Here is a 22,378-nt window from a genome sequence, read left to right as displayed (position 1 = left end):
AGCTGCAAGGCCACATTGACAGGTGACCCTGCAGCTGTACGGGGATGCATAGAGTGTTTTTTTTTTTTGCGGGTCCAGAAGTACTTTTTAGTTATACCATTTTGGGGAATATCTATTGCTTAGATCACCTTTTATTGAAAAAAAAAACCAGGTGGTTTATTATATATGATTTTCTACTTTTATATATATATTCTAGGGACAGGAGGTGATTTATAACTTTTATTTATTTCATATTTTTATTATATATTTTTTAAAGCTTTTTTTTTTTTTTTTTTTTTTTTAACTATTTTATTCCCCCCCCCCGGGGCTTGAACCTGCGGTCACTTGATTGCAAGTCCCATAGACAGCAATACAACTGTATTGCCGTCTATGGGACATTCTGTGTATTAGTATTACGGCTGGTCATAGATCCAGCCGCAATACTAATATACAGCAGTGACAGGCCTGGGAGCCTCATTAGGCTCTCGGCTGTCACCCGAACAGGTCGGCTCCTGCGATATCGCCGCGCAGGAGCCGGCCTGCAACTTTACAGGTACGGGGCCGGTGGGTACCGGCCCCGGGGGAGAAGAGGCCGCTGATACAGACTGCAGACCCGGCATCCGCTGTACTAGAGAGGCGGATGCCGGGGAGGGATAGACGCCGGGGCCTGAGACATCGCTGCCCTGCCCTGCATGAAGCCAGCAGCGGGGGTACGGAGGAGCGGAATAGCATCGCCGCTGCTGGCTTCATGCAGGGCAGAGGAGTGCAGCGATGTCTCAGGCCCCGGCGTCTATCACTTGCCGGCTTCCGCCTCTTTATTACAGCGGATGCCAGGCGCCACATTCGGCCTATAAGACGCACCCTTCTTTTCCCCCCCAAATTTTGGGGGAAAAAAGTGCGTCTTATAGTCCGAAAAATACGGTAATTTAGTTTCAGTAACTCCATGTGCCTCACATTAATAACGGGTAACCCCATCATGTCCCTCATATTAACCCCTGTGTGCCCCATATAAGGGTTACTAATATGTGAGACACATGAGGGTACTAATGAAGGACCTTAATTATGAAGATACCTAATTATTACCTCCATATGTCCCACATATCAGTAACTCTTATGTGAGGTACACAGGGGGTTAATGTGAGGGACACGATGGGGTTAACTGCTATTACTATGATCCCCATGGAGTTACTAAGCTGCAATGCACATGATCAGATTTTTTATCTGCAATGGTGGATTCCCCCCCCCCCTAGGCTTATACTCGAGTCAATAAGTTTTCCCAGTTTTTTGTGGTAAAATTAGGGGCCTCGGCTTATATTCAGGTCGGCTTATACTCGAGTATATACGGTATTATTCTTTTCTCTTTTTTTTTCAAAAAATTTTGACAGAAACTGATGTTTTTTTTTTTTTTATGGGCTTCTTTTTTTTCTTCATTGATCTCTATGTAAAAGGATTGGATCCAAATTCTGCATCCATGAAATAGATCTGCTAAACGGATATATTATGAAAGAAACAAAAAAAAAGTGATCTACGTAGAGCCTTAGGGTATGTTCACATGTCAGAACATGAAGAGGAATTCCTTTTTATTCCTCTTCAACCAAATACATGGCAAATTCTGCTGTGTGAACATACACTTAAAGTGTGCCAGGATTTGTGACAACATGATTACAATTAATTTATTATGTTCTTATACATTATTGTAGATGTGATTTATTTACCGTATATACTCGAGTATAAGCCGCCCCGAATATAAGCCGAGGCCCCTAATTTTACCACAAAATTTTTTAATTTTTTTTGCTTGACTCGAGTATAAGCTGAGGCGAGGGGGGGGGGCGACTTTTTCAGCAAAAAAACTGCTGAAAAATTCGGCTTATACTCGAGTATATAAGGTAATTTTTTTTTCTCTTATTTTCTGACCGAGCAAAATCTTTCTATTCCATATGTAAAAGGAGGAACAACCTGTCCAGTACCAAACTGCTGCTGAGCCCCCAGATGTCTACAGACAGTGATGAAGCTGAGTCACAGTCCAAGCTTGGTGTGTGTAACCGGGAGATTGTCCGTCGTGGCGCCCTCATCTTGTTCTGTGACTACGTGGTGAGTATTATAAGGCCACCATTGCAATACTCTGCTGATCCTGGGACAGAGGCCGTCTGCTGCAGATCTCTGCTCTGTCCATCTATATGTGTAAGACGTTGGATTCTACCACTTCACTTCTTCCTAACCTGTACATCCTAGAAATACGCTATAAGGGTATTTGTGTTATACGTTTATATAGTGCTGTCATATTCTATACCACTGTAAAGAGACTGTCATCATTCATATCGGCCACTATCACTATCTATCTAGATTGCAGATTAACCCATTATTACATTTTTATGAGCATGGAAAATGGAGAAAACCCATATCCAAACTTCATGTAGATGTGGTTCAGTCAGATGCCATCCCAGGACCACAGTGTTGCAAGATAACCGTGCCACTACTGCTATATAATACTCCCCTGAGCCTTGTGTATCTGCTTGGAGCAAGAAATGGCGGCTACAACCTTTTAGGGTTAATTCAGCCCATTGCAGGGGCAGTGAGTGGTGCAGTTTTGAAGCAAACCAATAGGGCCTCATGTATCGGTAAATATTCCTTTTCGCTCAGAGCTTCCAATTTGTAGAAATAAAGCAATAAGGACTGGAACCTAATTTGACAGCCCTCTCCTCTGTCATACCTGCAAGTCACTGGACGTCTTGGTATTCTGTTCTTTATAGGATGAGGTTGTCACTTGATGTAAATACTGACTAGCCGTCACCATAGACTTGTATCCTATTATAGTCCTCCTGTCAGGATGTCATACAGTTAGGCTAGGTTCACATCTGCGTTGGAGACTCTGTCTCAGAGACAAAATTCCTGCACGGAGACCTTTTATCTCCACTGGTTTCAGTATTTGACTGAGAGTTCAGCGCACGTGTGAACCTAGCCGGAATCAGCATGTGCATTTATACTGTATCTTATGTTCATGTGTCATAGACTACATCTGCTAGATCCTTCTGCACTGTCTAAGGGCGGGTCCTGGTCTCCGCTTTGTGGATTTCTGTCTTCTGCCCGAGAAACTGGACAGGAGACGGAAACTGGCAGTCAGTGTCCGCTCGTGAGCGTCCTCTGGTCTCCGCGGCGAAACAGGGTTTTTTTTTTTTAACCAGACACAAAGTCCTGCATATCCGTCTTTGTGTCCGGTTAAAAAAAAAACGGAGGCAGAAGACACGGGCGGTCACTTTTCAAACCCATTCAAGTGAATGGGTTTGAAAACTGACTTCCGTTTTCTGTCTCCTGTCCTGTTTCTCGGGCAGAAGACGGAAACCTGAAAGCGGAGACCGGGCGCAGGTGTGAACCCGCTCTATCGGTGTAAAATGAAATGTCCAATCTATCAGCATTGTAAAATGGATGCCCCACCAGTAGATACCGGGGCGTATTTACTAATAGAAATGAGCGAACAGTGTTCGCTCATCTCTATTTACTAATAATGTGTGACTTTTAGACTAGACAGTCTTAAGTTGCTCCAGAATTTCCGAAGTGTCTGATGTTGTTTGATGACCTGCCATACTCTTAGTCTGTCTCGTCTAGCTTTATGCCACTTACTAGGTTGGCACAGACTTTTGCGTATAAAGCAGCAAGTCTTTTGCCGCAACTTAGAACAGATTACTGGTGCCTATTTTATTAAGTTATCTGCCCCATTCCATTTGTTATATTATTTAGATTTACTTAGGGTATATACAGTATATTCATATATATATATATATTGTACGCGCACAGTTAGAAATCTTTATCATTTTACATTGATTAGAAAAGGTTTAGTAAGGGGCTGTTCACACGACGAAAAATGAAGAGGAAATTCCTCTTTGTTTTCCGCCACCGGCATTTTCGTGCGGGCTAGTTGCGACAGGATGCCGATGTAGTGCATCAGCATCCTATTGCAGCGTCCCGCTCCTGACTGGACTAATCAGGAGGGAGTCTGGAGCCGCCGAATCCGTGGCAAGATCAAGCAGGACGCTTCTTTTTTTCTCTGCCTCCCATTGAAAACAAAGAGAGGCAGATTCAGGAGGAATCTGGTCTGGATTCGGGGGTGGAATACGCCGTCAAATCTGCGGCATATTCCTCCGTGTGAACTGATCCTAAAGTGACTACATACATAGTATGGTGCCACCTGGAATAGGAGTATACACGTCCACCTAATGAGTTGAGTGCTGGCGGACGCACATGCTCAGTCAGGTCTCTGCGTAATGATTCTCTATTCACCGCCGTAGCAGCCAATAGAAGCAGATTTGTGTCTGACTTATTCAGGAAGGAGGAGAGTCTCCGATACTGAGGACTGACTTGTGAGCACACCGCTACCATTTCTGCTCCAGGCTTCTTGGTATGCTTACTGTCTGTAAGGGAACATACTGGGGGCAGCTTTTATATCTGCCAGAGGGGGAAGTAGACTTACTAAGGGACTTGGTGAGGTCTGTACTTACAAAGGTCAAATAGGAATATATTTTGAGTGGAAACGATGCAATAAAAATGTAAAACAAAAAAAGGTCAATAGTCTTTAAGGACTTTTTTGTTCGTAGCCTTGTTTTGTGGGATAACTCTTTCACCCCCTCATTTGTTTTAGTGTCAGAACCTGCACGACTCTGAGCATCTGACCTGGCTGATCGTGAACCACGTGCAGGATCTGATCAACTTATCACACGAGCCCCCAGTGCAAGACTTTATTAGTGCAATACACAGGAATTCTGCTGCCAGCGGCCTCTTCATCCAAGCGATCCAGTCCCGCTGTGAGAACTTAGCAACGGTGAGTGCCTCATTTCTCTCGCCGTCCTGTAAGGACAGCCTGCTGTGAGCAGCGTACAGTAATAACATCACTAGTCTTTAATATCCATTACACAATGGGATCACTGGGGGACAAGTTTCATTGTCAGACTGTATAGCTTGGCAGATGATGGTGGCAAACATTCATGGTGACAAAGACGGTGCACTTTTCCCATTGCTGTCCTAATCCCATTAACACATGGGGCGAGCGCTTTATAAGAATAAGGTACTGTATACCCAGTACACTTTACATGTTAGTTTTGGGAGCTTTTATTGATATTCTAGGCACACCAGGCGTAACGTAGACTAGCAGAAGGTCACGGTGGAAAAACAAGTTTCTTTTCGGAGGGCGGCGTATAGCCTGGGTGTGCCAGCTGCGAGCCGGGCTTTTGTTTTTAAAGGTTACCGTATTGCAAGCCAAGCCCCGAGTGTGTCCTTTCCAATGTTCATTTGGCCAGAACAGCAGATTTCAGTCTAGTCCATTACCGCTAACTCCAGCCACTCGCTCATTGACATCGTCCAAGAACAGTCAGCAAATACCACTTCGCTTTCTGAGTAGTTGCAGAAAATTAAAGTACGAGATGTTGAAATGTGGTTTGTGAACATGTTAAAGGGGTTCTCTCAGATTTCAATTTACTCCAGAAACTGCACCACTCTGAGCCATGGGCTTTATCTAATGTTATATTCATCTACATGATCCTGAGCTGCAATACCAGACACTTCCTATAAGAAAGAGTGGTGCTGTTATGTAAGTTGAATAAAAAGTAGACCCTTCTATGTAATGTTGGGCCTCCCCTTTAAAGGAGTTTTCTGGGATTAGTATATTCATGGCAGACCTCGGTCGTCCAGGATATTTTAATATTAGGTAGGTGCTCAGTGCCCGGCACTTGACAATCACCTAATTGATGATCGACTTGATGTAATCAGCGATGGTGTTGAACCCGTACCAGTCATTTATATCTAAATATATACACGGGTAATGATGATTTCTTTTACACTTTAGCCGACGTCTCTGAAGAAAACTCTGCAGTGTCTGGAGGGCATTCACCTCAGTCAGTCCGGGGCGGTGTTAATGCTGTACATCGACAAGCTTCTGTGCACTCCATTCCGTGTGCTGGCCCGCATGGTGGACACGCTGGCGTGTCGTCGGGTAGAGATGCTGCTGGCTGCAACTCCACAGGTAACCTACACCCCTTTATAATGTATTTGACAAGAGATGGCCCTACGTCAAATTTCCATTTCCTTTATGAATGCAATGTGTAGGACAGTATAGTGGCTCAGTGCTTAACACTGTCTTGCACTCTTTGTAGGTTCTTCCATGGTTAGTGGGTTTCTCTGAGACACTTCATAATTATTCTCATAGGTGAATTGCCTTCCTTGACCCTAATGTGCAGCACAGGGACTGATATGAATGCACCATGGAATAGGTTGGTGCTGTATAAGCGACAGGAATACATTTTAAGAACTGACCATAGACAGTAGTAATTGATCCATTATTGATATTAGAGCGACATACGGGACCCCTATAGATCAGCCGTCTGAATTGGAAGCAGGTCTCTCATTTCCCAGGCCAATGTAACATCACATTCATCCGTCGAATGGCCGTTTGCGGTTTAGCCCCTTTCAAGTGAGTGGCGCTGAATTGCAATTCCAAGCACAGTCCCTATTCAAGATCACTGTGGTCTCTAAACATATGACTGGTGGTTGTTGGATCCCTGTTGATCTATTATTGATGACCTATCTTAAAGGGGCTATCCAGGCCTAGGTCCTAGCTGCACATGGCCACCGAGGCCTTGGGGTGTCACGGGTGAAGTATTTGAGTGACGTCCCTATTCCTTTCTTTAGGCCACTGAGGCCGCTGGCATAGCGGGGGACAGAGGAGCATGTTAAACCCCCTTTAAAGGGAACTGTGGTGTATTAGGACACCTGAAAGATTCCCTGACCGTTAGTTATAGGACTGTAGCTATGAGAGTGCAGTGGTAGAAAAGGCATCGGACCCCTCTGTCGCATGAGAAAACATCCCTATGCTACTCTATAAGTGGTAGGTGGGTGCCCTGTTGTAGATATTGCACTCTGGCCCAGGAGATGTTCCCCTTTTTGCATGTGGGTCTTCTACAAGGAGTTTTAGGTGGGACGTGTGAGGCATAGCAGTATACAGTATGGTTTTAATCTTGCACTAACGACATCATAAATCAGATATTGTAGATGTCTTCCTATGTATGTGTTGTCTCCTTACAGAATAGCATGTCTCAGGTGCCTGTAGAAGAGTTGGACAGGATGCAGGAATATCTGCAGAGCAGTGGATTAGCACAAAGGTAATGGTGAAAAATTGTATAATGGTTGTATACGATGTGCCGCACTTATAGTGGTATCTCTATGCCACTCATTTTATAGATATATATATATATATATATATATATATATATATATATATATATATATATATATATATATATATATATATATATATACACACACACACACTATGCGATAAAATGCTTGAGGGGTGCTAATTCTACCTCTGGGGCCACCATTCACTGATCCAAGTCTCTCCATTGAAGGCCACAGGACATTACCATACCACCCTTTTCTTTGAAGTCTTGGGGAGCATCATGGGCATCATTGATGCAGACTATTGGTATTTCATGCACACTGAAAAACTAACTCGTTCTTGCTTTTTTAGGCACCAAAGACTTTATTCTCTGCTGGACAGATTTCGGTCAACTGTGGCACCAGAAACAATCAGCCCATTACCTTTAGTGACCTCTCACCCGCTGGACGGGGAAAATCCACCACGGCTGGAGACGTTGGAGACTGATGAGGTGGGGCCACTTGTGTACATCAGCCTTGCATGGAATACAATAGGATCTGGGCCGCCATGTTGGATCTTGATGGATTCATTCATGAAGACTGATTGACCCATATGACAAGTGTGCAGCGCTCAGACCATGCCGTGCACTTGAATAGTCTGAGCACAAGTCCACTACTATTACTGACAAATTATGGGTCCTTTACTGATTATTATGGTAAAGGTAGGATTACATATAAGATTTTGGGCGGAACTTCACTGCCTATTATGTATGTAGGTGTCCCGACTCTTCCCCCAAAGGCAGACGTCCATGAAAAGGTGGGTTAGGTTTGTTTGATTTCAGCACACCCCTGGGTGATATGCGGCCACCAGAGTTGTCTATCAGGGGCGCATACCCTTTTCTCCATTGATAATAAACATACACTTTAAGCCAAGTTGACTGACTGGTTGGACAGCTCTTGCAAATACACGGTCATCTACATTGCTGAGGGCAGGGGTACACGTACTGTTTACAGTGGTCTTTCACTTGTCTTGACCTTGCTACCTTAGACTGTAACCCTTTCCCATATCTTCCTATAGCTGCTGCTCCCCCCACCCACCTGCCGCCATTCATAGTTTTGTCCCTATACAGTTCTGCATTATTGTATGTCGGATTACAATCCTTTTTGCACTTTGTGAGATCTTTCTTCTATACTTATAGTTTGATCATTGTTTTCTTCTCTGATGCCAGGCTTGGTACGTGTCTCTGGTCCGCTCGCAGTGTTACACACACTCCGATTCTGCGCTGCTGGAAGGAGCAGAATTGGTGAATAGAATCCCCCCTACGGAGCGTGTCTCCTTCATGGCCAGCAAGGTAGGACCTCCATGCCGTCTGCCACTGTGCTAAACAGTTTCTAGAACTGGATACTATAAACTAACATGGCCTTTTCCGTCTAATGTAGGAGTTTAACCTGAGCCTGCTTGCCCCTTGCTTGTCCCTGGGAGTGAACCAGATGCTGGGGGATCAGAACAGCACTTTCTATGAAACTACAAGGTCCGTGGTCCTGGACCTCATCTCACAGATGGTTCAGCAGCTTCCAGACACTCATCAGCATTTCCAGCCTCTGCAACCCATAGATGGGAGCTCGTACTGGGAGAAGCTGAGCCTGGTGTTAGGTAATGGACACATCACCACATATCACTGTGGGGCTGCAGTACCGAATTTCGCTGCTAAATATTTAATGTGTCCCGGTAAGTAGATTTTAGCTGGATCCATCAGAACGGCTGATCTGTGGTGGGTCCCATCTGTTGGACCACCTGTAGATCTAACATTGATGGATAGGTCACTAGCATTAAAAAAAGTGAATAGACCCTGTAAGGCTAGGGTTTTATGTCCAATTTGGTCTTGCACAAGCAAAATAATTTTGCATTTTCATTAAAATTTCTCAACTGTTTTCGTCACAAGTGAGTCACCATGGCACAGAACACATACACATGCAACTGATATTGTAAGAAAAACCTGTATTGAGTAAATCCAGTGCTGAGCTCGCTGTAAGAGAATCTGTGTCTTAGTTAAAGTTACAGATCCTGTTGATGAATATTAAGTGGTCAACTTCTTAAACTAGTTCCGTGCACACTTGGAAGAATTCATCAACCCCTCTGTGCTAGTTTTCCAGTGTAGAGAGGTGTAAATGTGTCACATCTTTAGAGCCAGGCCTCCTCCTTGCACCAAAGATGCGACACAGCCCCCATTCTTTGCCTCACTTGCCACCTTCTGTAAACATGGGAGGAGTGGGGCGGAGAGCGGGCCAGTAGGGGTATGCCTCAGCCTCACTAGTGTAGTTCTCCATTCTGGTGCACAGGTGTGTGCCTCATTTCTGAAGAACCTGGAGTCTGCCTTGCACCTGTTTGGCCCATTATTAGGACTGGGGTGCAAAACATCAGTCTTGCGCTGGGTTCACACCAGCGCTTGATTTTCGTTTTCAGGTTTCCGTCTTCTGCAGACAGAAGATGGAAACTTGTCAGACCGAGTCCGGCCGCGAGCACTGGTGAGCATTTTGTGCTCTGCGTGGCAAAACCTTTTTTTTTTATCCGGACACAAAGTCCTGCATGTCCGACTTTGTGTCCGGTTAAAAAAAAAACCTGTATGGCCGCGGAGAGCATAAAACGTTCACGGGCGCTCACAGCCGGATGCTTTTCAAACCTATTAAAATGAATGGGTTTGAAAAATGACTGCTGGTTTCAGTTTCCTGCGCAGTTTCGTGCAGGAAACGGAAGCCTGCATGACGGAGACCTGGGGCGCAGATGTGAACGAGCTCTTAACAAATCTGCCCCCTGTGCTTTGGTCGTGTAAGACACTGCATACTCCTTACAACATGGAATTGACCAGGGCTTATGAGCTTGAAACCCTCTATATGAATCCTTAGGTGGAAACATCTGATCACTTTGGGATCTGACCCTGTGCTCCCTGCCTATTACTAGAACCAACTGGTAGCTCAGCTGGTGACTTTGTCTCCTGTGGGCACCATTTGGCTTCCTCCAGAGGTCTCATGGTTATTCTAGTGATTGAGGGTCATAGCCATCTGAAGCCCACCATCAGCCCGGGGACATAGGCCTCTGAAACCTCTCAGGAGACATCCTGAGAAAGTATGAAAAGAAGCAAAGGTACTGAAAAACCTTTTAATGGAAAACCTACTTTATTGTGGTAAGTTTGACCATGTTGTTCTAGGTGATGCTGACGTCTATCACTCTCTGGTCACCCTGTGTCGAGCGCTGGCGCAGTATTTGCTGTCTCTACCAAAAATACCTCCATCTTTTCATCTAAGTCCTGAGAAGGAAGTGGACATTGTGAAGTTTGTGGTGATGTCCATTGAGGTAATATATTATAATGTGTGGGTATATTCATGTATATCCTGTAAGCACAGGGTGACTTGTTTCTTCTCTGTAGGCCGTGTCGTGGCATTTTGTACATGAACAGATCCCGCTGAGCGTGGACCTCCAGGCTGTGATGGATTGCTGCTGTCTGACCCTCCAACAGCCTGCTTTGTGGAACCTGCTGGCCTCTGCCGAATACATGACACACGCGTGTTCACTCATCAGCTGCACACGCTTCATTATAGAGGCCGGTAAGTGAGTCCTGTGTTCCAGATTTAGCTGCAGTTGTTTAAAGGGTTTTTCCCCATCCATATCCATATGTCCAACCATTCAGACCTTCACTGATCACGACACAACTCCCTTGTTCTAAATCCCTCTAAAGCAGGGGTCTCAAACTCCATTTACCCCGGGGCTGCTGGAGGTAGAGTCTGGGTGAGGCTGGGCCGCATCAGGTTTTCCCTTTTTTTTTTTTCTAAAAGTCGCCATATTCTGACAGCCGTAACTTTTTTTATACATCCGTTTCCGGGGATGCATAGGGCATCTTTTTTTGTTTGTGTACTTTTTAGTTTTACCATTTTCGGGAAATGTTATTGCTTTGATCACTTTTTATTCAAATTTTTATCAGAATCAAAACAGTGAAAAAACAGCGGTTTGGCACTTTTGACTATTTTTCCCGCTAAGGCGTTTACCGAACAGGAAAAATATTTTTATAGATTTGTAGAGTGGGCGATTTCAGACATGGGGATACCTAATGTGTGTTTCACAGTATTTACGGTAACTACTTTTATATGTGTTCTAGGGAAAGGGGGGTGATTTGAATTTTTAATACTTTTTTATATTTTTTTTATTTTTCTTTACTTTTTTTTCTTTTTTTTACTTTTTTTTTTTTTTTTTTTTTTTTTGCATTTATTAGACCCCCTAGGGGTGTTGAACCCCAGGGGGTCTGATCACTAATGCAATGCATTACAATGCTAATGCATTGCAAAAAATCATCATTTCTTTTGCAGGCTGCGTAGAGAGAAAGAGATTGCAGACAAGCCTGGGAGCCTTGTAAAGGCTCCCGGCTGTCATGGCAACGTGACATCGGCCCTGGAGCTTTAACCGCGGCGCTGGAGGGGTTAATGCCTCTAATCGGTCCGGGGACCGATCGGAGACATTAGCACCGGTTGTCTACTGCTTAAAGCAGTAGACACCCGGCGGCTATGGCGGCCGCCCGGCTCCCGGGCGGTCACCATAGTTACACACCCGGCATGCGCCGTACTATTACGGCGGATTTTGGGATGTCCACCGGGGGCCACAAACTATTGTCCCGCGGCCCGCAAGTTTGAGACCCCTGCTCTAAAGCCTCTTTGTAAATGCATTGCTAGCGTGCTTGCATGACTGGCGCTCCATTGACTTCTGTGGGGCTGCCAAGACTGTAATCTCTAGCAGTACTCCAACCTCGTAGAAGTGAATGTACACAAACGTGCTTGTGCTCCATCGTGAGGCCATCGTTTGTCCCCCAGTGATCCGACACTTATCCCCTGTCCTGTGAATAGGGGATAAGTGTCCATAACGGCACAACCCCTTTAAGGCCTGCAGTACCAGTAGCCCGCAGCTGCCATTTGGTTACTAGGAGTGATGAAGGAATACACCAGAGACATAGCTTGTGTCTGCTGTATTCGTGAGGAGACCGGTCCCCTTCCGCCCCTCGGTGTGGTGATTGATAGGCTGCTGTGTATGCATATAGAAGCGGAGCCTGTCGTCACCGTGGATCATATAAAGCTGACAGATCCACTTTAAGTACATTGATTTTAATAGCAGATTGTTACCTCCATCTTTTATTTCCATTCCATGTCACTGATAAATAATGTCTGAATACTTGAGTTGTAGTTCCTTCTACAAGACGTGTGTCTGAAGTCCCCGTGCTGTAGATCTCTCCTCTCTCATCGTAGCTGTCATTGTGTCAGGCATCCCTGATTTATTCTGTGTATCTTTGCACAGGGACCTAGATCTAGAATTGCATCCACATTATCAGCGTGCAGGCGGCACTTAAAGGGAATTGGCAGCAGTGAGAAAGCCAGGGTGCTAAATTATGTAATGTTCCTCACAAGTCAGCAAATTGTAGAGATGGAGGAATTATTTAATGGGGAGATGGAAGGTTTGTCACGTCTTATATTGCGAAAAGTAAAGTTTATAAGGACGTGCTGTCTTTTCCTCTTTAAGACTAGATTAGATTGCTGTAGAAGTGGACATATCCCTCTCTATAACACATCAGAGTGACGGATCCTCTAATGTCCTCTGATTTAGGGATGAAAGCTTGGCAAGCTTCATGAATGGTTTTTCAGGCTTATCAATGAGCTTATCATGAGCTACTTTTTGGGGTGTGTGCTGCGGCCTCTCCCGAGAAACCAAACGCAACACTATACAATGTATAATGGCTTGTTTGGTACCTTACGTGATTGAAACTGATCTGCGAAGAGTCCGATAAGTGTGACGTGGCGTGTGAAGAGCACTGCCACGTCAAACTGGTGATCCATGGAGGTCACAAATATCTGACCCCTGAGGATCTTAAGGAGATCAGGTGACAAAGCCCTTGTAATATATGAAAAAAGCGGGTTTTCTGGCCAGTCCTACTGCTGGATCATGAATACAGGGTTTGCGACTTCCCCCTTTAAATAGGTCAACTCATATATGCACTGCCACTGATAAAGATGGCCTCCTATATGGACTAAACATCTCCACATATTCATTTTTTTAATGTAGATTGTGAGCCCCATATAGGGATCCCAATGTACATTTTTTTTCCTATCAGTATGTCTTTGTAGAATGGGAGGAAATCCACACAAACACGGGGAGAACATACAAGCTCCTTGCAGATGTTGTTCCTGGCGGGATTCAAACCCAGGACTCCAGCGTTGCAAGGCTGCAGTGCTAACCACTGAGCCACCGTGTTGCCACATATTCTTTGTAGTGTAGTTCTTCAGACTTGTAGGCAAACACATGTTCACCGTAAGTACTGTAGACACAAAACTACTGGAGATTTTTATTGGACACTTTTAATTTTTTTTTTATGCAAAAAGAACCAAAAAAAATAGCTTGCGAGAGCGCACCTAGGCTGCAGAGGTCATGCGTCTTTAAGGAGCGTATCAGTCCTATTATCGATGTCAGAAGAAATAGCGGAGCAGACATGATTTCTAATTCACAACCAGACCCTTGTTAGACATGACCTCAGGGACTTTGTCCTTTCAGCCATGGTTTTCTCCCATTCACCCTTCTAATATAAAGTTCTCTTGTCGGTTCTTGGGCTCTGTAATGAAGACGACGACTGTCTTGTAAATTCTAATTGTAAGATACATGTGCCACGCACTAATGGTTCCCGGAGATGTCGTTGTCTGAACATTGCCTTGTCATGTTTAATTCAAGATCCGGACCCTGAGGATTCTCGCGTCCTGCGTCGGTGAAGACTTGGGAATACATTATGTGCTGTCTCTTCCTCTCTCACAAACCAACTTTGATAGGAGGTTAACGCTGGCGATTAACAATTTAGGGAACGTCTTATTCCATTGGACCTTAGTGTCATCCAGGATAATATTCAGCGTCTTCATGCCCTTCATCTGCGCTGACACTTTATAGATATAACGTAGGATCTCCTCTCTTGCTTTCTTGCTTTAGGTCCTTTGGGGTTTCCTGTTTTTACATGTTAAATGTAGAAATCTGCCAAATTATTCTCGTTACTGATCTTGTTCTGAGCACAAAGGTCATCCCATAGACAGGCAATGTCCCGGATGTACTAGTGTAGTTATAACTAGTCATTGGCATATATATGGCTTGTTAGACATATGGGTATGGATTCTCAGAAGGGGGCACGGCTTAAAGAGAACCTGTCTTGTCTTGGGACACTAAACCCACCGCAGTTCTTTATAGACATTGAATGGAGGCAGGTATCAGGTGGAATCCCAGCGGTCAGTCTACCAACTCAACACATAAGCGCCATCTTCTGTATAGGAACCTTATTATATGATAGAAAAGCGTCATTTTCTAACATCTTTATATGTTTTTTTTTAGTTGCAGTCAAACCTGGTGAGCAACTTCTGAGCCCCGAAAGGAAGAAAAATAGTTCACCAGATGAGACCGCAGTCGCTGAGGAGGATCCCGGTACGTAATATGTGACTAGCGTATAGATAAATATACTGGGTAATTTCCTACAAGGCGTTCATATATGTGCATTCAGTTTTAGAGGGGATATCCAAGATTAGAAAACATGGCCACTTCCTCTTCTCGCGGTCCATGGGACTGATCTGCAGCATGGTAGGCGTGATGTCACAGTCGGAAAAGAGGAAGTGGAGCTCTTTCTGATAGAAAGCCGCCATGTTTTCTATTCCGGGATCACCCCTTTATAGTAAGTATTGCAGTTCTGTGTAGGTGACGTCCATAATAATAAATACATTTATTCTCCATTAGGGGCTGCATTTGTCAGGACCGCCTGCGTAATGATGTCTGAGATGGTGGATTCCCTGCAGAGCGTTTTGTTATTCGGACACAAGCGAAATTACAATATAGCGGCATTCCTCACCCCGGTGTTCAGGAATATAATCATCAGCTTGGCCAGGTTACCTATAGTCAACAGCTATACACGGGTGCCTCCGCTGGTGAGTGATCCTTTACATAAGGAGGGGGGGCTGATCAATGTAGGTAATGCTAAAATAATGACTCTTATTACTGTAACCTGCAGATATTACTTTAACAGCGACCATCATGTAGTAGAGAAAGATGTGGTCAAGGCGGTCTCATCTTTCTGATGTACAGAACTGAGCTGCACCATGTCAGGGTATCGGTGCCGATTATGGTGGATACACCTGAGCGCCTTCTAGTGGCTGCTCAATTGACAGAGCAAAGAGTAGTCTAGCACTGAGTGTGCTGGAACATGTTAGCCACACTTGCCAACTCTCCTGGAGAAAGGGGAGACCACCTGGCCTCCCCGAATATTTGATCGATCTCCTGGTGGCAGGACTTCCACTACCTCCTGAAAATCAGGGCTCACCATGGATTTTAACTTTTTGGTATCAGGTTGCTCGGTCATTAGAGCCTGTCTTGGTGACTAACACTCATATAGGGGCAGTACAGTGTTGGCATCATTGTGGGGCCACTGTAAGCTCTCTGGTTTCTGCAATTTAAAGGCATAATTCAGACCAGCCATTATCATGTTATATCTAGTGAAGCGCTCACACCCTGTACTGGACCTATTCATGGTATTCATATTGCCTAGGTATGGAAACTCGGGTGGTCCCCTAAAACTGGAGGAGAATTCGGAACCTCACTTCCTGAGATCCCTGTTGAATTTTTGCAAGAAAAAGAAGTGTTCAAAGAATTTATATACCGCATAAACACACTGGGTAAGTCGCATGTTCAACAAAACGGTGAGTCTCCTATGTTGCAAGATCTCTGTATAGGGGACAATGCGTATTTCCTACTGTAAGGGATGTCATATAAGGGATGGAATGAATTTTCTTATAGAAAAGCCTTTGCTCATTTGACAGGTATCAGACCAGAGCACTGTGTGCTTTGTATTTCGTATTACATTATACTGCACAGAGTGTTCCTTTTTACTATCTGATAGTATAACAGAAGATTGTTCTGATAGGGAATTGTTAGCAGGACCCGCACCATCTTGTCATACATACCATTGCTCTTAAAGGGTGAATTCACATTGAGTAAACGCTAGCTTATTCTGAACGTAAAACACGTTCAGAATAAGCGGCGTCTAAAGCAGCTCCATTCATCTCTATGGGAGCGGGGATACGAGCGCTCCCCATAGAAATGAATGGGCTGCTTCTTTCACTCCGTGCAGTCCCATTGAAGTGAATGGGGAGTGCCGGCGTGTACGCTCCGGCATGAGCAGAGCTTGCCGTATACGCCGGCACTCCCCATTCACTTCAATGGGACTGCACGGAGTGAAAGAAGCAGCCCATTCATTTCTATGGGGAGCGCTCGTATCCCCGCTCCCATAGAAATGAATGGAGCTGCTTTAGACGCCGCTTATTCTGAACGTGTTTTACGTTCAGAATAAGCTAGCGTTTACACAGTGTGAATGCACCCTTAGACTTACAGGGGTTGACCTACTGTTGTATAGATTTGCCATGTACATGCCATTAAACATAATCCAGCGATGTTGTTTACTTGCATAGTATGGATCCACTTGGTAGGATCCACTTGCTTGTCCACCTAATGAGCTGACTGCTAGTGGACACACATGCTCAGTCAAGGTTGGTTCTCACTAGAGTTCAGGGACCCCGTCCCCCGATTCATTTAAAATTTGCAGAGAGAAAAATCCTGCAAGCAGGACTTTTTTCTCCACCGATTTCAAGCGGACTTGAAGTATGGAAACCTGAACACTAGTGTAAACTTAGCATCACTCTCCCACATGTATTAGATCAGGGGTCCTCAAACTGCGGCCCGAGGGCCACGTGCAGCCCACCAAGCACTTCTGTCTGGCCCCGCCGACAACGCCGGCAGGCGTGCATTTATAATGAAGCTCCTGGGGAGCTCGGGCCAGGCCATGGAGCGCACTTCACTTTACCTATTGGAGGGCACCACTCCCGATGTCTGTGCGATCTCCTCTGCCTCCAGCCCACTGTTTAAAAAGTTTGAAGACCCCTGTATTAGATGGTCATTAGATTCCACTGTAATCCCCAGCTTAAAGACGACCTTTCATGTCCTCCTGCACATGCGGTTTTATATACTGCTAGAAAGCCGACATTGTGCTGAATTCATCTTATGTGCTCCTAGGCTGGAGATATCAGTGCCCTGAGTTTCGGCCCCGATCTCTGCCCACTGTCAGAAGGGCAATCCTAACAATCTAACTGGGCTGTGACAAACTCCTCTCCTGACAGTACTTGACCTTTTACTGGGGGACGTTCCTCACAGCTCAGCATCATCACTGGATTTTAACAAACGCCCCCCTGTCAGTACAGTCCTATGTACAAGCATTGTGAGGGGTGGCGTTCCTCGCAGCCCAGCTAGACTCTCAGGGGGAACGCCCTTCTGACAGTGGGCAGAGATCGGTGCCGAGACTAACAGCACCGTTAACTCCAGCCCAGGGGCACATAACGGGAATCTAGCGGTATATAACACCACATGTGCAGGAGGACATGAAAGGTCCGCTTTAAGTTTGCTCTTTCATCTTGGTCCTGCCCCTTTATCTAGCTCATAGCTGAAGAAAGAGGCGATCGGGAACCCCAGTGTTGCGCCTAAGTTTTTTCAAGTATGTTCTCAAGTTTCTGTCCATTGTGTTTTCTCATTTCTAGTTAGTTTTCCTTTCAGACCAGTGTTGGATTACTTCCACGGCACTTCACTGACTTCTCCCATTATCCCTGTAGGATGGACGAGCCGGACCCAGTTTGAGGAGACTTGGGCCACTCTCCTTGGCGTGCTGGTGACTCAGCCTATTGTAATGGACCAAGAAGAAAGTCAGCAGGAGGTAAATGCATACCATGGTCCAGAGGGCCACAATGTAGTATTTCAGCTAAATTCATTTACACCCCTCATTTAACTTCATGGATTTAGTCAGCTTTAACTATATTCCCTGCTGCCTAATAGAGATCCATCAAAGTAAGTGTTTCCATCTCTGGTGTGGAGAGGTGATGACAACCGTGTCGGCCCGAGGGGGTGCCCGGACCCCTTACCATCTGCTTATGAGTAGAATTTAATCCTAATGGTAAATGCTTACATTACAAGGAATAGGTTTTCTGCCTTGTAACTGTAGGTTAATTGGTTTTCCGCCTATAGGCTTGTGCTAGAAAGCCACTGTTCCTAATAGAAAGAGATATGTTTGCCAGTTTTTACAAGCGGTCAAGCTTAAAAAAAAAAAAAAAAAAAAAAAAAAATTCCCTTTCTACAATGCTTTATATTTTCTTAAAAGCAAAATTCTGCACTTACTGTTCTAGGTCTAGTATAGGCTAAGAAGGTAGACCTGTGTTTGTTGGGGGTTTGACAACTTTGTGACAAACACAACATTTTTTGAAAAAATGCACTAAAACGCATATTTGCACCTAAAACTCATGTTCAATCTCAGATTCATATACAAAATACATTTAAAATAATAGCTTATGGTGTATACAATGTGTATATATACTATATGTACCGCAAACATCAACTACAACAAGAGCTCGGACTCCCAAAAATCCTGATACAGAAGACAAGCAGGATTTTGCTGTTATTCACTAATATGTTAAAAATCTATACTGCATCTACCAAACTGTGACTGTGATACCAAAATCTTCCTTTTTTCAGATTACACAGCATACCGTATATAAAAACACAATGTAATAGTTCATATATACAACCACCTTCATGCAATGTTGCGACAAACAGACATTGCAAGCAAAAATTGCACAAAAATTCAAATTTGCCACTAAAGTGCGACTCAAGCAATCCCTTTCTGCAAACAAAATGTACTGTCCAAAAAAACTGCAAGATATGAGGAGCTCATACATAACACACATGTATATATTTACAGGGGCGAGTGTTAAAGAACCGCCAAAATCACAGAAATGCGCCATCCCATTTTGTGCATGCAAATTAAATAGGACTTTACATAAAAATATTATTTTCCATCACCCTATAAAAATTTTAGCAATCTATACGTTCATCTCTAGTGATAATCGTTATTACTATTATTTTAGCGTGTAACGGATATCACTAGAGGCGTATTTTACTCTAGAAAGCTCAGGTACAGACAGGACAGGGATTGGGTGAAATGTAAACGTTATTCATGACTTTGTGTATATGTTGTGTAAGTGTTTGGTGCGACTTTTTTCTTTGGTGCTGCGACCTGGACAATGGTAAACATGTGGGTCGCAGCGCCAATAAACTTCCTGGTTATTCTCAGAGGGTATTTCATAAGAATACCCCACTAGTAAAGCTCAGGGGGGAATTATATTATACCTGTATGTGACAATCAGAGCGCAAAAGTACAGTTATGCCCTCTGATTGACAGGAGGGGAGAAATAGGGACTAAAGCCCCTTCTCCCCCCCGTCCTGGGGTCACATACAGGCTGTGCACAAAGACAGAGAAAATGCTTCTGTGTCTGTGTGCACGCTGCAGGAGTCCTCCTCCCCTTCCTTACAGTTCACAAAACAGGAGGGGGGGGGGGGACACTTTAACGTCCTGTATCTCAGGACTCGTTAGAGCTATGAAGATAATGAATGAATCTCATCTTTAAAATGATAATATTCTACATAATAGCCCTTACACATTTTGAGCGAATCGCTGTTAAAAACGCTGTCGGGAATTGAGATCTTCAATGGGATCTCAATCCCCAATAGTGTTTTCAACAGTGAATTACTTTGGCACAGTAAGGTGAAGCCCTTGGTATCATTTTAAACATGAGATTCTCATCTTTAAAATGAATCTAAAATGATCTTCATAGCCCAAACGAGACCAGAAATATGGGCAATAGAAGTAACCGCGTAGTAGCTACATCCTCAGCTAGACAAGTGACACCCTGGGAGGACGTAGAGCTACGTGCTTGGCAAGAAAAGGGTTAAAAGAAGTAGTATGTCGCCTTAAAAAATATATTGTGCAGATTTTATCATCCTTTATTTGATGTTGGTTCTAGGAGGACACAGAGAGAACCCAAATAAATGTCCTGGCAGTACAAGCCATCACCTCGCTTGTGCTGAGCGCTATGACCATTCCATCTGCCGGCAATCCAGCCATCAGCGCCTTGGAGCAGCAGCCGCGGAACAAGACTCTAAAAGCACTTGATACCAGGTACACATGTATACTCATCCATGCTTCTAACATTTCCTCAAAACCTCTGGAAGGGACTGGAGAGCCTGAAAGAATGTCCTGGCCCCGAGACCTCCACCTAATAACTGCAATGATTCTAAATGAGGAAAATCCTTCTTGCACCATGGATCTACGACGTGTACATTGATAACTGAATGATATTTCTCTGTGTTTCCAGGTTTGGAAGGAAGCTCAGTGTTGTTAGAGGAATTGTAGAGCAAGAAATCCAAGCAATGGTATCTAGAAGAGACAATATTGCCACCCACCACTCTTATCAAGCCTGGGACCCTGTGCCTTGTTTATCTGCTGCCACCACAGGTAGTCACACTTGTAGCTGACTGATGGGGGTCTGAAATGTAGTAAACACTTTATATAGCCAGGGGTGTGACAAGTAACCCTGGGGGCCCTTAGCAAAGCTTTTAATGGGGTCCCATTCTACCATAAACACTTTAGAGATGTTGTTCATGGTGATGTCACAGTGGTGGGCGAATGCGCGCAGGTAATGTTACAGTGGAGGGCGAATGCGCGCGGGTGATGTCACAGTGGAGGGCGAATGCACGCGGGTGATGTCACAGTGGAGGGCGAATGCACGTGGGTGATGTCACAGTGGAGGGCGAATGCGCGCGGGTGATGTCACAGTGTAATACTAGGATAATGCACACACAAATACCTGTGTACACTGTGACATCATACTGTATACAGAAAGTAATTACAATAGTGTCACATGCAGGCGTTCTGATGTCCCAGTAAAGTAATAGAGCCACATATAGTTTTCAACATCCCCTTCCATCTTCCATAGTTATAAATAATTACCCCCCAAGGTCTTAGTGGAAATGGGCCCCTTTAGATGTTGGCCCCACGCTATGCTGCTATATCTGTTACCCTATTAGTTATGGCCATGTGATAGCGTAGCTGCATTATAGCTGAGCACATCCGTCCAGTTACAGGCAACAAAAGGGTATGTGTTACAGGTCTTGGGGGCGTTTTCTAGTGAGTCAAGAAAGTAAAAAAAAAAATATATATATATAGTTGGGTTTTTTTTTTTTTTTACACTATTGGTTACCTGTGTGTATAAATGGGCTGCTCGGACCAACCATTAGCCACGTTCTGCTTACACAGTGCACTTAAGGCTTTGTTCACACTTTACTTTAATCACTATGTCTGTGGCTCTGCTACATTTTCCAGCAGGTCCTTGAGGTTTTTTGTTTTAGTCTGCTGTCTTTGTATGTGGGTTCTCGCTTTCCTGACCTTTCATACCCAGCATGCAGTTGCACATCACCACGACTCTCGGCTCTCGTATCATACACCATTATACCTCCTCCTGAGCCTCCTCCTGTAAGGGAACTTTCATGTCAGATCTTCACAGAGCTCTCCGGCTCGATGATCTATTCCCTGTAATGTAATATCCCATTTCTTTCATTGCACATAATTATTTTCTGAAACGGGGAAGATTCTCTATTGTTTGATGTGTTCTGCCGATACAGGACTTTTTAGTTTTTTTTTCTTCTCTTTCAGGAGCTCTGATCAGTCACGAGAAGCTCTTACTGCAGATCAATACAGAACGTGAAATCGGGAACATGAGCTATAAGCTGGGCCAAGTGAGTAGTACAAGGAGGGATTACAGAAGTGCTCAATGCCATGTATTTAACATCTACATCCAAGATGGCCATTTTTTTTTAATTTAAAGGTGCCTTCACACATAACAGGACAGATTTATTAAGACTGGAGTTTCATATGCCAGCCTTAATCTTTCTGTTACGGCTAGCAGATCTATACGTTCGAGGGGTTGTCTAGTTCTTCTATTTGATTGCTGACCTCTCCTCAGGAGGGGGTCATCAATAAGCGCGCAGTGGGGGTCTGATAAAACCAGGACCCCTGCCGATCAGCTGTTTGATGGGGCCAAAGTGCTCTCAAAAGTTTTGTAACCCTTTCACTTTTTACATTGAACCCCCATCTTCACCCGTGCAATTTAATTACAGCCACATCCCATTCACTTCTATGACATCCCTCAGCAACTATGATATAAGCCAAATGCAGTGTAAACAATGAAGGGGGCATGGCGCTCGCACGGGTGCCACAGTCCCTTTAAAATGCTGATCACCAGGGATCTGAATGTTGGACCCCCACTGATCTCT

The 22,378-nt window shown here is 44.4% G+C and overlaps 1 protein-coding gene across 1 annotated transcript in view; it reads left to right on the top strand.

Moving 5' to 3' along the window:
- The window catches only part of HTT (huntingtin), a 119,886-nt gene that overhangs the window by 81,240 nt on the left and 16,268 nt on the right, over positions 1–22,378 (top strand). Inside the window, exons 42-57 of the mRNA XM_075261015.1 lie at positions 1,926–2,070; positions 4,613–4,792; positions 5,813–5,989; positions 7,048–7,124; positions 7,493–7,631; positions 8,349–8,471; positions 8,560–8,773; positions 10,326–10,471; positions 10,545–10,722; positions 14,519–14,608; positions 14,915–15,102; positions 15,720–15,846; positions 17,830–17,930; positions 20,071–20,225; positions 20,422–20,561; positions 21,759–21,841. Of these exons, the coding sequence (XP_075117116.1) occupies positions 1,926–2,070; positions 4,613–4,792; positions 5,813–5,989; positions 7,048–7,124; positions 7,493–7,631; positions 8,349–8,471; positions 8,560–8,773; positions 10,326–10,471; positions 10,545–10,722; positions 14,519–14,608; positions 14,915–15,102; positions 15,720–15,846; positions 17,830–17,930; positions 20,071–20,225; positions 20,422–20,561; positions 21,759–21,841 (2,263 nt within the window). The remainder of the gene's footprint in view (positions 1–1,925; positions 2,071–4,612; positions 4,793–5,812; positions 5,990–7,047; positions 7,125–7,492; positions 7,632–8,348; positions 8,472–8,559; positions 8,774–10,325; positions 10,472–10,544; positions 10,723–14,518; positions 14,609–14,914; positions 15,103–15,719; positions 15,847–17,829; positions 17,931–20,070; positions 20,226–20,421; positions 20,562–21,758; positions 21,842–22,378) is intronic.

Source organism: Leptodactylus fuscus, chromosome 1, assembly GCF_031893055.1.
Source record: "Leptodactylus fuscus isolate aLepFus1 chromosome 1, aLepFus1.hap2, whole genome shotgun sequence".
In the NCBI taxonomy this organism is placed as follows: domain Eukaryota; kingdom Metazoa; phylum Chordata; class Amphibia; order Anura; family Leptodactylidae; genus Leptodactylus; species Leptodactylus fuscus.
Note: the sequence above shows the minus strand (reverse complement) of the source record. Positions and strands in the feature narration are given on the sequence as shown.